Source organism: Colletes gigas, unplaced genomic scaffold (assembly GCF_013123115.1).
Source record: "Colletes gigas isolate AHSC1104 unplaced genomic scaffold, ASM1312311v1 Colletes_gigas_Sc00039, whole genome shotgun sequence".
NCBI lineage: Eukaryota > Metazoa > Arthropoda > Insecta > Hymenoptera > Colletidae > Colletes > Colletes gigas.
In genome coordinates, this window is record NW_025106668.1 from 400733 (window position 1) to 420662 (window position 19930).

The following is a 19930-nucleotide window of genomic DNA, read 5'->3' on the forward strand; positions in this document are numbered from 1 at the left end:
TTCGCTTGTTCAGTCGGACGAAATTGGAAATAGATTTTATAATATGAATGGCAAACGCGTTTGTTTTTAACGAAGTTGCAAAATTAATTCCGTCGAATATTATGCCGCGTGGGAGGTTATGTTTGTTCTACATTTTCGACCTGATCGCGCATGAAACGTGGCACGAAATCGTAATCGGATGCCGCTCGATCATTCTCGAGGAGTCCCGGTGCCTCTTGCGGGAAATTAATGACGTAAGGGCTAGTTCAAAGTTCAATGTGTGGAGGTGACGAGTTGATGGCGTTGGTGTGTACGGTAGTTGTAACAAGAACTTCATATATTTACGTAATAACGATCTGATTAACGATTACGTTAAACTTCTTTTAATTAATTCACGAGGATATCGTACACCATCGAACGTGTGATTACAAATATAAAAAGAGGGTGTCTGTATCTCGCTAAAACTACCATTAACTCATTTTTTTCCTAACAATGGACTTATACCACTTTAAATAAAAACGACTAGAACAACGATTCATCAAGAAAATGTAAAAGAAGAGAAATCAATTTTTTGGAATGTTTACAGTAGTAATAACCCCTTAAGTCGGCGTGTAAATTACGTGAAATATAATAATACTAAATAAATTTGAAAATTAAGTATACGAAAGATATTAATTTTCCGGAATTTTCAGAGAATCGAGTTGTTAGAAGGTTATAGTAGTAATAATCACTTAATACAGCGTGTAAAGTACGTGAAATATAATAATATTAAATAAATTTTAGAATTAAATATACGAAAGATATTAATTCTTTAGAAATTTCAGAGAATCGAGTTTTTGGAATGTATATAGTAGTAATAACACCTTAATTCACCGCGATACCTCCCCCGTAGCATTACTGCGATGTTACCGCTAGGTGGCGAAGCTTCTCGAGCGCTTTCTCGCGAGAGAATTGCATTATCGCGGAAATATACGAAAGTATGTCAGGACGATCGCCTAATCATAAATTGCTTTTGCACAAGATCGGACGAGGCCGAGACGGGCCATGCTAGTACTAAATGAATTTGAAAATTAAGTGTATGAAAAATATTAATTCTTTAGAAATTTCAGAGAATCGAGTTTTTGGAATGTATATAGTAGTAATAACACCTTAATTCAGCGTGTAAATTACGTGAAATAAAATAATATCAAATAAATTTGAAATTTAAGTATACGAAAAATATTAATTCTTTGGAATTTCCAAAGTGTATCGAGTTTTTAGAAAGTTTATAGGATACCCCCTTAAGTCAGCGTGTAAATTTCGTGATATATAATAATACTAAATAAATTTGAAAATTACGTATACGAAAGATATTAATTCTCTAGAAATTTCAGAGAATCGAGTTTTTGGCAAGTTTAGAGTAGTAATACCCCCTTAAGTCAGCGTGTAAATTTCATGAAATATAATAATACTAAAGAAATTTGAAAATTAACTATACGAAAGTTTAGATTCGAGAATTACTAGTACCGCTTACCTCGTATGCTCTGAACAGCAGATATAGCTCCCTCGGTTTGGCGTCCATCGGTAGGCCGCTCACGAATAAGGTGCGCACCTGCAAAGAGAAGAAAAAAGACAGCGATAATTGTGTTAATTAAGCTAATTATCGGAGGTCGGGGAAGGAAGAAACAGAAGGCAAGAGGCAGGGGGCGCTCGGAACGGAAGAAGGATTCGAGCCGGGCTGAAGGATGGATGGAGATAACCGGGAATTAGTCTGCTCTGTTTGACTGGTACCCTCGCGGAGACGAGGCGACAGCTAATTGTCGAATTAATAGGAGACGGTAATGCAACAACGAACCCGTTCTCTTTGTCCCGTTACTAATTCAACAACCGATTTCCACCTATCTCTTCCTCCGCTTCGTCTAATCCGCGTTTCCCGAATCCTCGTACAGAAACTAGCGATTAACAGACGAGACTGATTTTTCTTTTTTTATATTATCTACAAAGCTTACAATCTCGCTGACAAACGGCTGGAATTTCCATTTGCTTGTTCGTCATTTGTTTTCAGGCGACAGTGCATACGTAGAAAGTGACGGGAAGGTAAGAGCCGCGCAAGGGGCTGCAGAAGAGGACAGAGGCTTCGAATCCGCTAAATGACCTGTGACAAACGATCCGAATCGTTCTCAAACGTTACCCTCGAATCGTCGTATTTTTCTTTCAGCCTATTCTTGACCCAGTTTCACCGGCACACAGGCTAAACGCATTGTGGGCTCCGCGGAAGTAAGCAACGCGGAGACGGTAAATTACATACTGATTTGGCACACAGCCAACAGAGGGCGACTGGTTCTCATCCGACTGGAGGTTCGAGGAGAACCTAGGAATCGTTGCTCGCCAATTGACCAAGCCTCACCGACGAACCGCCACTTACAATAGAATTCATGGAATCGTTTTTCACACGGATGAGCACGCGTCACAGTGGATCAAATACCCAAAACTCAAAACATGAAACTATTAGGTTCTGAACTAAATTTCAGCGTTGTGACACGCGACTCTTATTTCAGAAGCTATTCAGTTTATTTGTTCATTTGTTAGAGCGTCTAATCGCGACCGTTTTACGGGATAGAAAAATGTTAGGAGTAAATAATTACAAATAGTACTTCTTCTCAATTTCATAACGAAATTCTATATTTCCCTTTTTATTATTAACATCTTTTTCTTCTAAATACTGTTCAAACGTTTAGTCGTTGAATGACTATTATTAAGATTGTCGTTATTGCAAAGTTGAATGTATAGGTTCTACGTATGGCTGAAGACTTTCAACTGATTTCTCTATACATGTGGGGATTATCGGAGGTTTATCCGCAAGTTTGATTCGTCGTCATTCTCGCTGATCTTTTTTCTAAGGGAAACGGTCGATCGAGACTATGGGTAAACTTTTAGGTAGTTTATGGATCATTTCAGACAAGATACGCTGGAATAGCCGTGTATGGCACGTATGCTATTTCATCGACTATTTTTCTTACGAAAAGAACCAGCGAGGTAGACGATCTCCCGAGTGTATGAACGGTTTTACCGAAGAGTCCTCCAACAGATCTAGGACGGAACGCCACAATACTGTTGCTAAACGAAGCACAGTAAATCCTCCCATTGTGTCACATTTTTCGAATCTCATCGTCTCAAAGTTATCCTCACCAGTTCTTTAACAGTAAACATATCGACACTCAATGCATACTACCACGACCAGCCTTTAAAAGAAACATATGTTTCATGATACGGAATGTAGACAATAGTGAATTTGATAGTGAAAAAATATAATTCTTTTTATTCATGAAACTCCATAAGTAGACCGAAGACAGAAATTTCATTTACGGTCAGACATTGTATTCTCGACGAAGAATTTTTTTTTTCGAAAGTGCGTAGAATTTTGGGGGTATGTCTATTCACTAAAAATGATTATAACAGACCCCCGCAACTGAAAATATTTTTTTTAACACGATTTGAAATTTTTTATTTTCGCCCGAATAATTTAGGCACCCGAATTTTTTTCTCGAAAATACGTAGAATTTCGGGGGTACGTGTACTCGCGAAATATAATTGCAATTGGCCCCTGTAAACAAAAATAATTTTTTTAAAACGATTTGAAATTTTTTATTTTCGCCCGAATAATTTAGGCACCCGAATTTTTTTCTCGAAAATACGTAGAATTTCGGGGGTACGTGTGCTCGCGAAATATAATTGCAATTGACCCCCGTAAACAGAAATAATTTTTTCAAAATGATTCGAAATTTTTTAATTTTGTCGAATTTCTCTACCTGTCCTTTCATTGTGTCATCGTCTGCTTTCGAACTAGCGTCACAGTGGAAGGTTATTGTATATTACTTCTCGTAAATAAGGGGCAGTATAACGCGTGGGATCAACTCCAGCCACGGGTCGACGAGGCCTAAATAACAATGAAGAAAGTTTTCCCTAGTTTCTGCACACCGACAGTTTTTAATCATTAATTCTTTAGCATTATTAATAATTTATAATTAGTCATTGTTATGGTATCTTTTGAAACTCTTACCAACACGATGCCAATACTTCGACACACTATAATTTTCGAGAATAAAATTTGAGTAGGTGGACAAATTCGACAAAATTAAAACATTGCAAATCGTTCTGGAAAAATTATTTTCAGTTGAGGGGGTCAATTACAATCATTTTTGGTGAATAGACACACACCCGAAATCCTACGGACTTTCGAGAAAAAAATTCGAGTAGGTGAACAAATTTTTCGTGAAAATTAAAAAATTTAAATTCGTTCTGGAAAAATTATTTTTGGCTGCGAGGGTCAATTACAATCATTTTTGGCCAATACACATACCCCCGAAATCCTACGTACTTTCAGGAAAAAAAATTCTTTACCGAAAATATACTGTGTAGCCAGAAATGTTTCTTCGAAATTTCATGCGTACGTTTCAAAAATCGTAACTTTCGGACGGATTGAAGGATTTTAATGATCAGAATGCAAACAATGCATATTAATGGAGCTCTAGAGCCCTAGAAAAATGTGTGGGGTTATTTTTATTAAGTTGTATGCCTTGTGAGTGAGTATGGTGTGAAATAGAATGAATGTTGGCAGCATTGGTGCGTGAACGGAGCTGCGGGAGAGTCCCTTTTGTCTCGAGAGAGTGGTGTGCACATGGCAGAGTGTTACATATAAACAGAATATTAATTATTATATTTCATTTTTAAGTCAAAGCTACATTGAATTATTTATAATAGACCTAATTCCTTCCACAAAATGAGCCTTACATTGAGTGTAATAAACGTTAATAACTTTTTAACGAAGCCTCAATCAACAAATCGGTATTCTTGGTTTTCGTCTTATTTTCGCCTCTAGAATCTCCCATTAAAATTTTTTTCCCACGGGTTGGTCCAAACACCCTGTATCCGAAAGGTTTTTGTATTACAAATGAATAAAATAAAAGGTGAATAATTAAAGACACTGTGGTTGATGTCGATCGGCGTTGGAAGAGGTGTAAATCCATTTGAAACGCTAAAATAACCGTTCGAACGTCGATCGGGTTTCGGTAAACGAGTCCTACCGTGGACGCGTGAGAACGACGCGAATCGATCTCGCAAGGCACGACGGGATCGATCTGCATCTTCTCACGCATTGTCTCCTGTGGGAGGATGAAGAGAGAGTCGCCGGTCGGTATTTCCCAAAGGAGCGCGAATAAAGTGACGTCGCGCGCGCAGTACGTGTTTGGGAACAATGCTGCGAACAGGTGCGCGCCGGGAAATACTGGGAAACAATGGACGGTTCGTCGCTTTCACCGGTTCGTGCGTGTTTGCGTCGCTGCTCGACGACAGACAGAGAGGACGAAAACGAGGTGAAAAAGAAGATTGGCCAACGATAAACCGTCCGTGGAGAGAACGTTCACTCCTAGCCCGGCTCGATGGCAACGGACGAGGGAAATCGTGAAAAACGAGGGAAATTTTCACGTTCCCTGTTCCGTTGCGTCGCGACGCTGCTTACTTCGGCAAGTGCTGGAAGAAGGAGACTCGACTCACCATGGTAACACAATCACGTTGACATTCGCGAGCCTCTGTTCAAATTCAACCTGGCGACGTCCGCAAGCACGCGATACTCTGGCGGGAATTATTTAATGGACGAAATCGACTATCATCAATCAGGGTTTCTGCGATGCATTTGTGGAGAAAATAATAAGGTGCCGTTCTATGTATAAAAAATTTATATACAGTGGCTCCAAATAAAACTGGAGACATTGTGAACTACCATGCGTGCTGGTCTAGAGAGTTCTGATGCGTGCGCATCTTACGGTTGTGCGTGGTGCGCTCGTCTGGACCTAACCGTTCCTTCTTGTGTCTGATAGTACTGCGTGAGAACTACGTCTTGCTGCTGTTCTTCGATAAAGCGTTATTGATTTATTCTCTTACATAATTAACTTGTTCAACACGTTCGCTGCCAGATCAAAACCGTCTAATATTCTACAAAAGTATAATTTTGATTTCAAACCATTGTAAACTACATAACCTAAAATTTGTCTCAGTACTTATTTTTGTAACTTTGTTAAAATTCACAAATTCTATCCAAATTTATTTCCCTCAACGTCTTAACTTGAGAATCAATTTTTTCAGTATCGTAGTGGTAAATCCTGTCACCCATATGTGGGTGACGTGGCAGTCAAAATGTTAACTTGTTCCAGCCCTGATATATGTGTGTTAGTTGGTATTATACCTTTGACAAAAACTTTGGGCACTTACATTTGATACTTCGCGAAGGTATTTGCAGTGTAAGACAAAAATTTTAATGACGTCTGTTCAGATCGCCTTCCCATTTTTATATATTAAAATACGTTTCGCAAAAAGTTACAAATTTCTATCGCTTGTTTCACATTTATTCAACGTAAAATGAAAACAATTGTAACTATCAAAGGACAAAGTTACCGGCGATTCCCCGCATTCCATGACGAAAAATGAACAACGTTGCTAATTGTCCGGGTTTTTTGTTTGAGATTATTTTCCATCGCTTCTGAAACTTTGATTTTTTATTACTCAATGTGAATAAACTTTGTTTTTGTTTTTAGTAAATTCGATTTACCCGGAATAAAACTAAATAAAAATGACTTTATTTTCTGTTAAAAGTTTTTCCTTGCAATACTAATTGCTTCATGAAATATAAAACTGTAGGTGCTCAAGTTTCACATTGAACTACTGTATAGGGTGTTCGGCCAGTGCTGAGAAAAATTTTAATGGGAGATTCTAGAGGCAAAAATAAGACAAAAATCAAGAATACCTATTTGTTGGTTGAAGCTTCGTTAAAAAGTTATTAACGTTTACAGTTGCGCATGCGCGGCTGTTCTCAGATTGCCGTTCTACAGGCGGAATTTTAAACGTTAATAACTTTTTAACGAAGCTTCAATCAACAAATTAGTATTCTTGATTTTCGTCTTATTTTGGCCTCTAAAATCTCATACTAGAAACTAAATAAATAAACTTTAAATTATTTTTGTTTTTACCAACCAACCGTTTCGAAAATATTTCACAAGCATCTTCGTCGCGTAGTAGCCCCTCTAATTGTAATAACACAATAAATTAAACGTTTTATATTTGTTCGTTTACACGCCAATGATCAATTTGTGTTTTACAATTTCCGTAACTTGTTTACTGTCTGCATGGTGCAACGATAAATAAAATACCATTTCGTTTTATATTTGTTCGTTTACACGCCAATGATCAATTTGTGTTTTACAATTTCCGTAACTTGTTTACTGTCTGCATGGTGCAACGATAAATAAAATACCATTTCGCTTTGGAATTCACTAGGAATGATATTTTAGAGCGAATACCAAGAAAGTTAAAGTTCGCCCAGGTATTTAAATTCGGCTGCAATTTAATCGTCGCATCAAGTGCCGGCGGACGAAGCCGGAGAAAAAGAGTCTTCCATTTTTATCCGCATCGCGTGTCCTTCGTTAATCCCTTCTCGTATTAATTACTCGTACCTCGGCCAGGAAACGACGGTCCGTCGACCGGCTATTACTTCCGGCTCGACTGGTTTTTGCGAAACATTAAAATCTATGGCATCCCACTGCGAAACGACCAAATAAAGGAAGCGCGAGCATCCTCTTGTTATTAGGACACGCTGATTACAAGTTCTCCCGTCGAGCGGAATGAAAATCGTCAAAATAGTAGAATTTTACTGTTTATCTCTCCCCTTTATTCGCTGTTAACGAAACACGATCTGTTTACGCGAAAATGGATAAAATAAAAACAATTATTTCTCTATTAACCCTTTGCATTCGAGGAATGTTTTGGCACGCAGAAATCTAGTCTGCTTTTTCAGTACAGTTTTTAATAACAAACGGTTACTTATGGTTCTTACCGTATTTATTTTAATTTTAAAACACTCTGGCAAGAAGCGTCACACGGGTGCGAAGGGTTAATTTTCTAAAAATTTCGAGATTTTATTCCTTCTTTCTCGGAAACAGCGAATACAAATCTATACTATTATATAAAGAGAGAGCCGATTTTTATGTTCGCGCAAAACTCAAGACCTATTGAACCGATCTTCCTCAAACTTTGACACGTTATTCTTGCATACTCTAGGACGGGCATAGGCTATGTAGCATGTCTCAGAAGCGCGTTATTAACATGTAATTTATATCCAAAGATTTCATGTGCACGACTGTTTGACAGACCACGTAACCCCTGTATACGACAGTCTACTTGCGCGCGCATGTGCATATTCGGCCCGCGCGATACCTCCCCCGTAGCATTACTGCGATGTTACCGCCAGGTGGCGAAGCTTCTCGAGCGCTTTCTCGCGAGAGAATTGCATTATCGCGGATATATGTATATATAAAATGTTGGAATACCCAACAAGTTTCAACCGTCACAGTGGTTTTCCCCCCTTAATGGGCTTGGATCGAGAACGGGTTTCGTGGAGGATAGACGATCGTCTTACGCGAACCCGGGCTGAAGTAATTGCGGCGTGCTAATTTGCGAGCCGCGCAGGTGTGCAACCTAACGGCATCGTGGGGCTGCTTAACTTGTAATGATGTAGGTGCATCAAATTGCTGCAACGAAGCCGTGGCAATTAATAAAGTTAAGAAACACCCATTGGCTGAAAGTATGGGCCGCAACCCGGGCAAGGATAATTACAGCGTCGGCTATCTCTTCACCCCGAGCCTCGACGGGTAATCAATTTTCAGAAAAGCTGGTTAAGGGGCTTGCGTTCCATTTTGAGGGACGACGATACCGGGGAACGATGAAAATCATTTTTGCGTCACGGCGCGTCCCGTAAATGGAAACTCGGAACAAAAATCAAAGCTTCTACGCTGATCAATTCTCGATTTTTCTTAAAAAAAAATTGAAACGACCCTGATTTAAATCAACATCCCCCCCCGTTTACGATCGACGTATTATCGTTGAGCGGTTCTGTGAAACCGATGTTCGTGAAACAACTGCTGCAACGACATTCTTTCAAACGTTATTATTCCCATTCCTGGGATGTCCTTCCGGTAGTCTCGAGAAGGAAATGCAATTTGTGCGGAACAATCGATCATGGACGATTGGATCCATCTCGAAAGCCTGTGAATGGCTGTTAGGTTGATGGCATTATTTCCTCTTCAAATCGAGACACAATTCGTGCGTATTTCACAGCCGCTGTTATATTAGATACGATTCGGATTTGCCACGGTGTCTTTCGTTTCGCTGAAAATGTTCCGTGCAACTGATTCGAAATTACAGAAAACTGCGTCAAAAGGCAACAAACATCGCTATCATTGTATGATTTGTATTTTTTTTTTAAACCGTATTCGTTCTTCGGTTATTTGCCGTCGAGAGTGTAGATAAAATTGCATCGAATAAGGAAAACTAATACAGGGTGTTCGTGCTATTGCTAGACAGCGATTTTTTTCGAAAACTATTCTACTTAAGAGAAAATGGAACGTTATATTTTTTAATGTCGTTCGTGCACTATATGATGATCATCGAGGTTAAATAAAACATTGTGTTTATAAGAACTCGTTACTAATTAGATTACAAAAGATGTTCGATATGACTTCCTTGTGCACGAAAACATGAAATGCTTGTTATATTTCAGTGTTTGAATCATTTATATCTACGTGTCACGTCATATGAAGAAGAAACATTCGTAAATAAAATAATTTTTCTTTCATTCTTGATCTTCTATGACCTCGAAGACCATTACACAGTACACGAATGAATTCGTCTTGATAAACGCTTTCAGATGACATAAAAATGTATTATACAGGGTGTTTGGTTACCATTGGGAAAAATCGAAGACGAAAATCAAGAATGTCAATTTGTTGATGGAGGCTTCGTTAAAATGTTATTAAAAGCTTGAATTAAAAAATTCCAAATCATTCTGAATAAAATTATTTTTGGTTGCGGGACTCAATTACAATCATTTTTTGTGTTTAGACATATCACCGAAATCCTAACCATTTTCGAGAAAAAAATTCATTACTGAAAATATAATGTCTGACCATAACTGTCTGTTACCCTGAAAATTAAAAAGTGTCAAATCGTTCTAGAAAAATTATTTTTGGTTGCGGGGCTTGATTACAATCACTTTTGGTGAATATACATACTCCCGAAATCCTACCCACTTTCGAGAAAAAAATTCCTTAACGAACATATAATCTGAGGCCTGAAATGGTTTCCCGAAATTTCATGCGTATCTTTAAAATGTCATAACTTTTGAACGGTTTGGAGGATTTTAATGTTTCAAAATGCAAACTGCGCGTACTTTGGCGACGAATATGTAGAAATTACAAAAATATTCGAAAAGTTGATCCTCGACCCCAAAAAATGAGTAAAGCCCCATAAAAATGGTCCGATTTTCAAACAGCCATAACTTCTACAATAGTGAATATATTTCAATGGAACTTTTTTCTGTAGTAGAACTCGTGGGTACCTACAAAGATGTGTTAGACAACTTTTTTGCAGGGCGTCAAACAAAATTATTAAAAATGAAAAATCAATCTTCAAGAAAAATCGACAGGTGCCTTTTTTTAATACAATTCGAAATTGTTCTAAAAAAATTATTTTCATTTGCAGGGGTCAATTACAATCATTTTTTATGACTAGACGTACCCCTGAAATTCTAACCATTTTTGAGAAAAAAATTCAGTATGTGGACATTCAACGAAATTAAAAAATTTTAAATTATTATAAAAAAATTATTTTTGGCTACAGGGGTCAATTACAATTATTTTTGGTGAATAGACCTACCCCTGAAATCTTACCTACTCTCGAGAAAAAAATTCGAGTAGGTATTGAAATTCTTAGACGAAATTAAAAAATTTCAAATCATACTGAAAAAATTATATTTAGTTACAGGGGTGAATTACAAGCATTTTTGGTGAATAGACATACCCCCGAAATCCTACCAACTTTCTAGAAAAAAATTTAATACAGGCGGTGCTTTAAACGTTAATAACTTTTTAACGAAGCCTCCATCAACAAGTTAGTATTCTTGATTTTCGTCTTATTTTGGCCTCTAGAATCACCCATTAAAATGGCATTACATTTAAAAAATTGAGGGTCGCCTTCATTTCTCGAAAAATAATGCAAATATGATTGATACACGCTGTTCAATCAGTCGTAAGAAACTGTAAAACTTTTTTCTTCTTCCATTTTTTCCTAGTTACAATACTTTCTCTATACTTGAAACAAATGCAGAAGAAAAAAGTTACCAAAATCATCTTCGAATTTACTTAAAAACTGCTACCATATATTTCTTTACGCTCAACGTAAATTTCATTATCAACGGTTCTATCCCGAGATGAAATCAAACGCTGAAAATGATCAAAAGATCTTGAGGGACTGCATACGCCATGATTAATTCCAGCATCGATCGTTCGGCCTGAACAAACAGCGAGGCGTAGTCTCGAGAGTGGAATTTGTCACGCACGATGCGTTCCCATTGTTACATCTTCGACCACCATTTATTCCATTCCCACATCCGGTCCTAATGCGTCTCGCTAAAAATTACGTAACCTCGAACTTATATTTCAGTTGCTCGTTCGGATATTTATTCTCGCGGTTGTTATTCCCCGCCTTTGGAGAATCAACGATGGACTGGTGACTTCTCGAGAGCGACGGCCCTTCGAGAAAAACCGTCTCGTTGCGTTCGCGTAACGTTGTAAGTTAAAAAAAAAAAGAAAGAGACCGTATTGTAAACGGGGGGTATAAAAAGTTCCAACGTCGAGCGGTTTAACAAAATTAAAATGTAAAAGGCTGACTTTCGAACGCGTTTTTTTCTCTATCTTCGAACACTGGTGAAAGTCTCGTGTCTCGTGTCGTTGCAGAGACAAGTGCTAATTACTTGACCGTGGTTGTGTTAATAACTCGGGTGACAAAAAACGCTGAATGCCGTGCAATGCTCGACCGAGGCGGGGGAAAAGGTTCCGTTCTCGGGAAAAACTGTGAATCGTACGCGACGGTAGATAATGGCTGGCACAGATATTTATCATTGAGAAGTTTACTGCGTGGCGATAACGCCGCGAAAGGCGGACGCGTTTAACGCGCGGTGCATCGAACAAAAGTATCATTTGTACCCGTAAAGTCCGTGCCGCTTTTTATGCGTACAATTTTGGTTTATTACACTCTTTTGCAATTACAAATTATATCGTGATTTAAAGGAGGGGTGTATTATAGAATTTCATTCTTTCGGTCTGAAATTTCATTCTAAATTTTTACTCGGCATTCTTGGGATGCAAAAGCATCGTTCATGCAAAAAAAAAAAAAAAAAATCGATTTTTTTGATCCGTTACTTGAATCCTCCCCCTCAAGCGGGTATTTTAATTTAAAGTTTCATGTTTTTTGTACCTTCTTGAGGAACTTTTTTACAGAAAAAGTATAAATTTCATAAATTTGAAATTTTACATAATTCTATTAAATGTTTACAATTTTTTTTTAAGCGAAAATAATTAAAACTGACTGAATTATATGTCACTCGACAAGGTTCCTTTAAAAAAAGTGTTCCACCGATCGACATGATTTTAATCATTCTGCTTATCTGAAATGAAAAGACCAAAAGGATTATTTGATTAGTATGATTGTATAATAATTACGGTGTGAATCGAAATTATAAAACAAAGAATTTTTCTTATTGTTTTTCTAGCTCGTTGAACATGAAAAGAAGTCAAGAAAATTGATATTCGAAATTTAAAGTGCCGCCATTTTGTGCATCTTTTGAGAACGATTGAATGAAAAAAAATCGATTTTTTTGGCTTAATGCTATTCTGCACAACTTTGTCTACGAGACTATAATAACCAAAGAATGAAAGAATATCAAATTTAGAAGCTCAAGAAGGTCTTCTATTTCGAATTTAGAGACTTGAAAAAATACCGATGTCTACTATTTTCGTCTTTTGTGCTCGACAAGAATAAGGTAAAAAATTCAATTTTAACGTGCCGCTATTTATCGTTTATAATGATTTTTCTCTTTGGTTCGTACCATAACTGTATCCATTCTAATTGAAATGCTCCCTGATTCGTTCGTATCGAACGATTTGCCAGCTTCCGATAGAAACGCGCGACTCACGGAAAGGCAGAAGCGTGCAAGAGAAAAGGAATAAAAAAAAGTGTCGGACAGGAACGTTTGACAAATATCGAACACCCTTTCACTTTGGTTTTTGTTCGAGGATCACGGTTGAATAACGATACTCGACGATAACGCGATTTTTGCCGCGCGTAACGCCCCGCTCGAGTTCTTGCGGATCTATAGAGAGCGTTCGATAAATTATGGAAACGCAAAAAACGCCTCTAAATCGTGACGCTCGATCGGTTTTCATTTTGGTTACGCAACCTGTTGTTTCCCCGGGACGTAACAGGGATACCTACGGCCGCGGAAAGAAGAGAACGTATCGTAAACGTAAAGGGACAACTTTTCCGTGACGCGAATCGCCCAAGTTTAACAATGTTTGAAAAATATGACTAAAAAACTTTCCATTTTCCACTACGCGGTGTTGCCGTGTCCGCGGCTCTTTCAAAGCACCGCTTTCCAGAGGAACGACAGAGTTTTATAAACTCCGGGTAAAAGTTCCGCGGGTTACAAATCACTGAGAGCTAACAACTCTTTCGAAATGTCGCCTAAAAATATCTGCGCTAGCTTTCCAGAAATGTACCGTTGCCGCGATGCTCGTGGGAGTCGAGAGAGGAAGGCTCACATTTGCCTTCTCGAATCTTGGACAACTGAAATTCGACTTCACGTCAATGGCATACGATACCAAGCGAGAACTGCTCAGGTATTTTTTACTTTCCGACCTATGTATGTAGGCGAACATAAGCAAGGTACTATAATGAAAAAAAATGTTGTGAAATTTTTCTTACCGAAAGACACGTTTTAAGACCCCCCTGATCATATTTGAATTATTGAAAAAAAATTAATTCATTTTTATTATTCCTATGTATGAGCGTGCATATGTATATCATTTCAGATATCACTTCTGATACATCTGGCAACGTATAACCATTACTGCTGGCTACTGCGAGCCTCTCACAGCCTCCGCTGGCTTCTGCTGACCACTACTGACCACTTCTGACCTTTGTTATCAACTTCTGACATGATGTATAAGTATTCAAGCCTTGTATAATGTAAATCTATGGCAATAAATGATATAATGTAACAGAATTGTATGTGTTCTCATCATTTTTACGGCAAATCATTGCCTTAGTTTTAAGAGACCGTTTTTCCGGTTAAAATTGGATTCCCAAACTGTGAACCAGCTGGAAAGTCCTGAAACAACTGGAAAATCCTGAAACAACTGGAAAGCCCTGAAACAACTGGGAAGTCCTGAAACTCCTTGGAATTTTGGAACCCCTTTGGAAGTCCGAACCCAGCTGGAAAGTCCTGAAACAACTGGAAAGTCCTGAAACAGCTGGAAAGTCCTGAAACAACTGGAAAATCCTGAAACAACTAGGAAGCCCTGAAACTCCTTGGAATTTTGGAACCCCTTTGGAAGTCCCGAACCAGCTGGAAAGTCCTGAAACAACTGGGAAGTCCTGGAATTTCTTGGAAACGCCGAAAATTCTTGGAAACCCTGAATTTTTAGGAAAGTTCTGAGTTTCAGGACTTCCTAGTGGGTTCGGGGAAACCAAGGAGTTTCAGGGAGTCTTATAACTAAGGTAATGATTTGGAGAGGAAAAGAAAGGTAAAAAATGATGGGAACACATAGAATTCTTTGTAATTATATCATTTATTGCCATAGATTTACATTATACAATGTTTTAATACATATATATCATGGCAGAAGTTGTTAACAAGGGTCAGCAGTGGTCAGCAGTGGTCAGCAGGGGTCAGCAGAGGCATGCTGGGGACAGCAGGGGACAGCAGAGGCTTGCAGAGGCAAGCAGTAACATGTAGTAATCGTCACACGTTGTCGGATGCATCGGTGGTGGTCAGCAGTGGTCAGCAGAGGCCAGCGGAGGCCAGTAGTGGCAAGGAGTGGCAAGCAGCCGCAAGTAGTAGCCAGTCGTAATCGATATACGTTGTCAGAAATACCAGGAAAGGTCAGCATCGGTCAACAGAGGCCAGCGGTGGCTGGCAGAAATCAGTAGTAATCGTTGTGCGTTGTCAGTAATAGAAGCGGTGGTCAGCAAAGGCCAGTAGATGTTGGGAAGGGCTGGCAGTATCCAGTCGTAATCGTTACACGTTGTCAGAAGTACCAGGAAAGGTCAGCATCGGTCAACAGAGGCCAGCGGTGGCTGGCAGAAATCAGTAGTAATCGTTGTGCGTTGTCAGTAATAGAAGCGGTGGTCAGCAAAGGCCAGTAGATGTTGGGAAGGGCTGGCAGTATCCAGTCGTAATCGTTACACGTTGTCAGAAGTACCAGGAAAGGTCAGCATCGGTCAACAGAGGCTAGCAGGGGACAGCAGAGGCAAGCAGAGACCAGCAGGGGCAGGCAATAGCAAGTTGTAATCGTTATACGGTGTCAGAAGTAACAGGAGTGGTCAGCAGCGGTTAGCAGAGGCAGGCAGAAGTCAGTAGTAATCGTTATACGCTGTCAGAAATATAATCGGTGGTCAGCAGAGGCTGTGAGAGGCTGGCAGTAGCTTACAGTAATGGTTATACGTTGCCAGATGTATCAGAAGTGATATCTGAAATGATATACATATGTACGCTCATACATAGGAATAATAAAAATGAATTAATTTTTTTTCAATAATTCAAATATGATCGGGGGGTCTTAAAGCGTGCATTTCCGTAAGAAAAATTTCACAAAACTTTTTTTCATTATAGTACTTTACTTATGTGCGCCTACATTGGTCGGAAAGTAAAAAATACCTGGCCAGTCGAGACTTGGAATCGTATGCCATTTACGTGAGGTCGAATTTCAGTTGTCCAAGATCGAGAAGGCAAATGAGCCTTCCTCTCTCGACTCCCACGAGGCGGTCCGAATTTACTTCGGGCATCTTCGGGGAATCGAGAAAGAGGGCATGCGTCAGTTTGTCTTTGTCGACTTCCCGTAACTCCACGAGCTCACGTACGCGTGATCTGGCATAGCGTGAGTAGTGCACCCGGTGCTCAATCTGGCATTACTGCCCCCAAGCAAAGCTCGCCAGTCAATCGCGGGTAATTCCCGTGCTTATGTATTACCATCGAAACAGTTTTATAAAACATCTCTTCTTCCCTACCTGGTAATTCCGCTGTACGGTTTATTGGACCTGAATAAATTACATATTATATTACCATCGGACCAAAGAAACTGTCAGAACGAAGAAAGGTCGGTCTTGACTTCTATCTCAAAAAATGAAACGTAACACGCGTGTCGGTGGTCTTTTAAACGAAAGAAAACTTTCTCTTTTTGGAAGAGACAAACCAACAGAGTCCAACGCAGACTGGAGTTATCGGTTCCCGGAACAGTGCTTCTCTCGATAACGTTTGTGCGCCCCGAGTCAGCGAACACTAACGAGGGATCGGTGTGTATCCGCTGCGAAGATTACCTCCGAGGCGCGGAACTTTTCTCAAATAAATGAAAACTGCAGGGAATTTTTTAATCAAAGTTCGTGCACCCGCGGCTACGTGGCCCGATAATATAATCCGTCGCGGTAGTCAGTAATGTACAAAAGCAGCCGTTTACGTTTCTGCGGGTTCGATGAATCCCGAGTCAAGGTTTATCGGTAATTCGAGAACATCGAAAAGCGGCTCGTGAAATCCATGTCGATGCTATCCATTCTAATCCGCGGCGTTCGTATTCGCGACCGTTGGCGCGCACACTATCGAACGTCCCCTATTCACCGCGGAGACAATGCTCGTCGTTGTGTGCGGTTTATCTGATTTGATGAAGCCAACAGCGTGGGCGACAGCGACCGAGCCGAATGCATTTAAGCGTGTCGAAAATAATCTCTTTCAGCGTCGGAGCGCGCTTTGGACGTTGCACGTGACAATTCCTTCGCGGCTACGGTTTACAAACAGAAATGTTCTGAAAGTGTCCGTAGATGGGCTTCGTGGTGTCCGTGACACACATACACAGTGCTAGGAATAATTCTAAACTCGACCATACTTCCACGTTTTTCATAACGTCCGAACGAATGTCGAGTGAACCTTTTGTACGTTTTCATATCACGATACAAAAGAAAAACAACAGACTGTAAGGGCTAGATTTCAGAGCAACAACAAACTATAAGAAAAGAATTAGAATACCTCTGATTAATTCCTAACAATTATTCTATACATAGGACACTAAGCAATATACTTAGAAGTACATTTTTAAACAATATCGAAACAGCTAATTACAATTCTATGAGCTCCAACATTTTTTTTTAGTAAAAATGTTTAATAACGTAACTAAAATTTGGGAACATTTCAAAATATACAAAACACACACCAAAAATAGACTACGTTTTATTCCGGTTTTACAGTCATTAAACAATTCTACTATATTTATATAAATCGTAATGCCAGTAGAAAAAAATATTTGTTTTCACTGTTCTCCACATAGAACACCGATAAAATTAAAGAATATGGAAAAGTAATTTTTCTTCCTAACCTCTTCTAAGTCTCTCATCAGTTGCAAAGAAAACAATGAAAACGAAAATCGGTAGAATCGTCAAAAAATCGATATCATTAGAATAATCCCGAGCAGCTGGAAAACTAATTTATTCAATTATCAAATTATCAAGCTGTCTTCAATCTGTACCCCATGTTCCATACATCTTCCCTAACCAGATAAATAGAACAAAGGAAATGTGGAGGCTTCTCTGTCGGTCAGGTAGATCGCTTTGTTACCTTCGCTCGTAAATTTTACCAAAATAATAAGATAACGTGTGAATTTTTTAACGTCTGCAGCCCTCTGCTGTTTTTCTAAGCAATAATTAGACAAGGAAAGTACTTCGAGATGTATTTCAATACGGTTTCGAATTAAAACTGCTATCCAAACGTGAACGTTTTTGATCCATCGAATAACGATTCGCGTAATAGATATTTCTGCGACGATATCTTGCGAGACAGGCTGGAAATGCGCAGAAACAACGGTCTTTGTGGCATAGGGAACCGTGTATCAGGTCCAGCGCGTCGAAAACGAGCCGGTGCTCATCGAACCCAAGCTCCGGTATTTTATTTTGTCCCGCGACCGGAAGCACGGTTCTTGCTCTTTGGCTTCCACCGGCCCTTTTTAACGTTTCCTACGGCGAGCACGGTACGATTAATTTAGAGATTCGCGCGCCGCTGACGTAACCCTGATATTACGTCAGAATATATAAATAAGCGTGTTGTTGCAATGAAAAATGGAAATGTTCGCCCGCGAGGGACATATTCGTGGCAAACCCATTAATCGACCCGCTCGACGCCGCGCCGGGACAATAAAATACAAAATAATAAATGTATCTGGTTTTCATCCGCCACGTCACCGCGCATTAAAAATATTCACTCTCAAGATTAGATGTTAAAAAAATATATATATATATAGGACTTTCAAATTTAAACGGGGCCGCAAAAATAAGTTCCAGCTGTCCAAAAACAAAGTTTCATTTTCGTGGACGATTCGAAGGATCTGGTCCTGTACCTGTAATTATGATACCATGCGAATTATGTCAGCCACGCGTTTGTTGGACAGATCGTAAACGAGAGTGACAATAGTGAATTTTTAGTGCTTTTGTTTCGAACACGAATCCACGGATTGCAAAATGTGAAAAGGCTTTTCGATTTTATAAAGAGATGTTTTAATGAAATTAATAATGTAAATTGTTAAATTGGGAAATATACACATTAAGGGATTATTTTATATGTTCTTTGGAGTTAAAAAAAAAAAAAACAATCTATGACATTTTTTTATCGGATTTTGTTGCCAAAAAAAAGTATGAATTAAATATTTAAAAATATTTAAGTTTGTCGAAAATAGTTGCTTCAATGAAGCTTTTCGTCGAACGTGTCAAAAATTAATAAAAATATCAAATTTTGAAAATTTTTGCATTTGGCGATAAAGACACACAAGCTGAGAATTTTCAATCGATCGATCGAAACTTGAGACATCGTGGCAACAATTTGAAGAAAATATAGTTTCGAGAAAATCGCGTCCAAAGTTTCACATATTTTGTTAATTTTAATAATCCAGCAATAACGGTGGAAATATTTTTTGAGAAATACTTTTAGAAATGAAATAAAAACATGAATTTTTCAAAGATATTACTCGTCTTGACAAAAGCTTCACGATTAAGGTATCAAAGAAGGCCATCCTGTTTTAAATCGACGAAGGAAAATACCACCCGAATGTCGATCTTCATCGACGTCAATAAACATAGTAAATCTCTAAATCTTTTCTGTTCCTCTGAAAACATCGATCGTAACGCTCCCCGTCTTTCTCTGCGCTAAAACGATCCCATCTAATTTGATCTAATTTAATCTGAATTCAATTTAATTTCAACTTAATTATCGTCTTTTTATCTTTGCACACTGGATTGGCTTTCCCGTAACCAAATAAATAAATCCCTTAAATATTTCCAACTGATTCCTTCCATTTCGGTAGCTGAGACGATTCTGAACAACAATTTCCTTTGCAAAAATGTCGGATGGGGCTTCGTTTTTGAATTATATATATATATATATATTTTATTTTATATATTGAGCCTTTATAAGTCTAAAAAGTAATGAATGTAACAACGTAGGTTCGCATGGCTCAGCGAGGAAGCACATCACACAGTAAACGGTAGGACCCGAGTTCGAATCTCGCCCCAGCAGTATGAAAATTTCTGGATGTAACAAGGTTTTTTCGAAGACAAAGTACAATATTTCCTGAAGCAGTGCGCAGAAAGCAGTAGTTGATATATATATAGAGATTAATTTTTTATATAACTTTTTCTTAAATTTAAAGATTTTATTGAATGTTATTTAAATATTGAATTTATATATTTTTCAAATATTGGATTCAGATTTTTTAAATATTTACTTTATATTTTTTAAATATCTAGTTTATATCCCCTGAATATTTACTTTACATTT

At 38.5% G+C, this 19930-nt stretch overlaps 1 protein-coding gene across 2 annotated transcripts in view; it reads right to left on the bottom strand.

Annotated features, from left to right (window-relative positions):
• Positions 1–19930, bottom strand: part of LOC122402766 (protein couch potato-like) — a 184307-nt gene that overhangs the window by 89291 nt on the left and 75086 nt on the right. For both annotated transcript variants that reach the window (XM_043405831.1, XM_043405830.1), the window contains exon 2: positions 1493–1570. In XM_043405831.1, coding sequence (XP_043261766.1) covers positions 1493–1570 — 78 coding nt within the window. The remainder of the gene's footprint in view (positions 1–1492; positions 1571–19930) is intronic.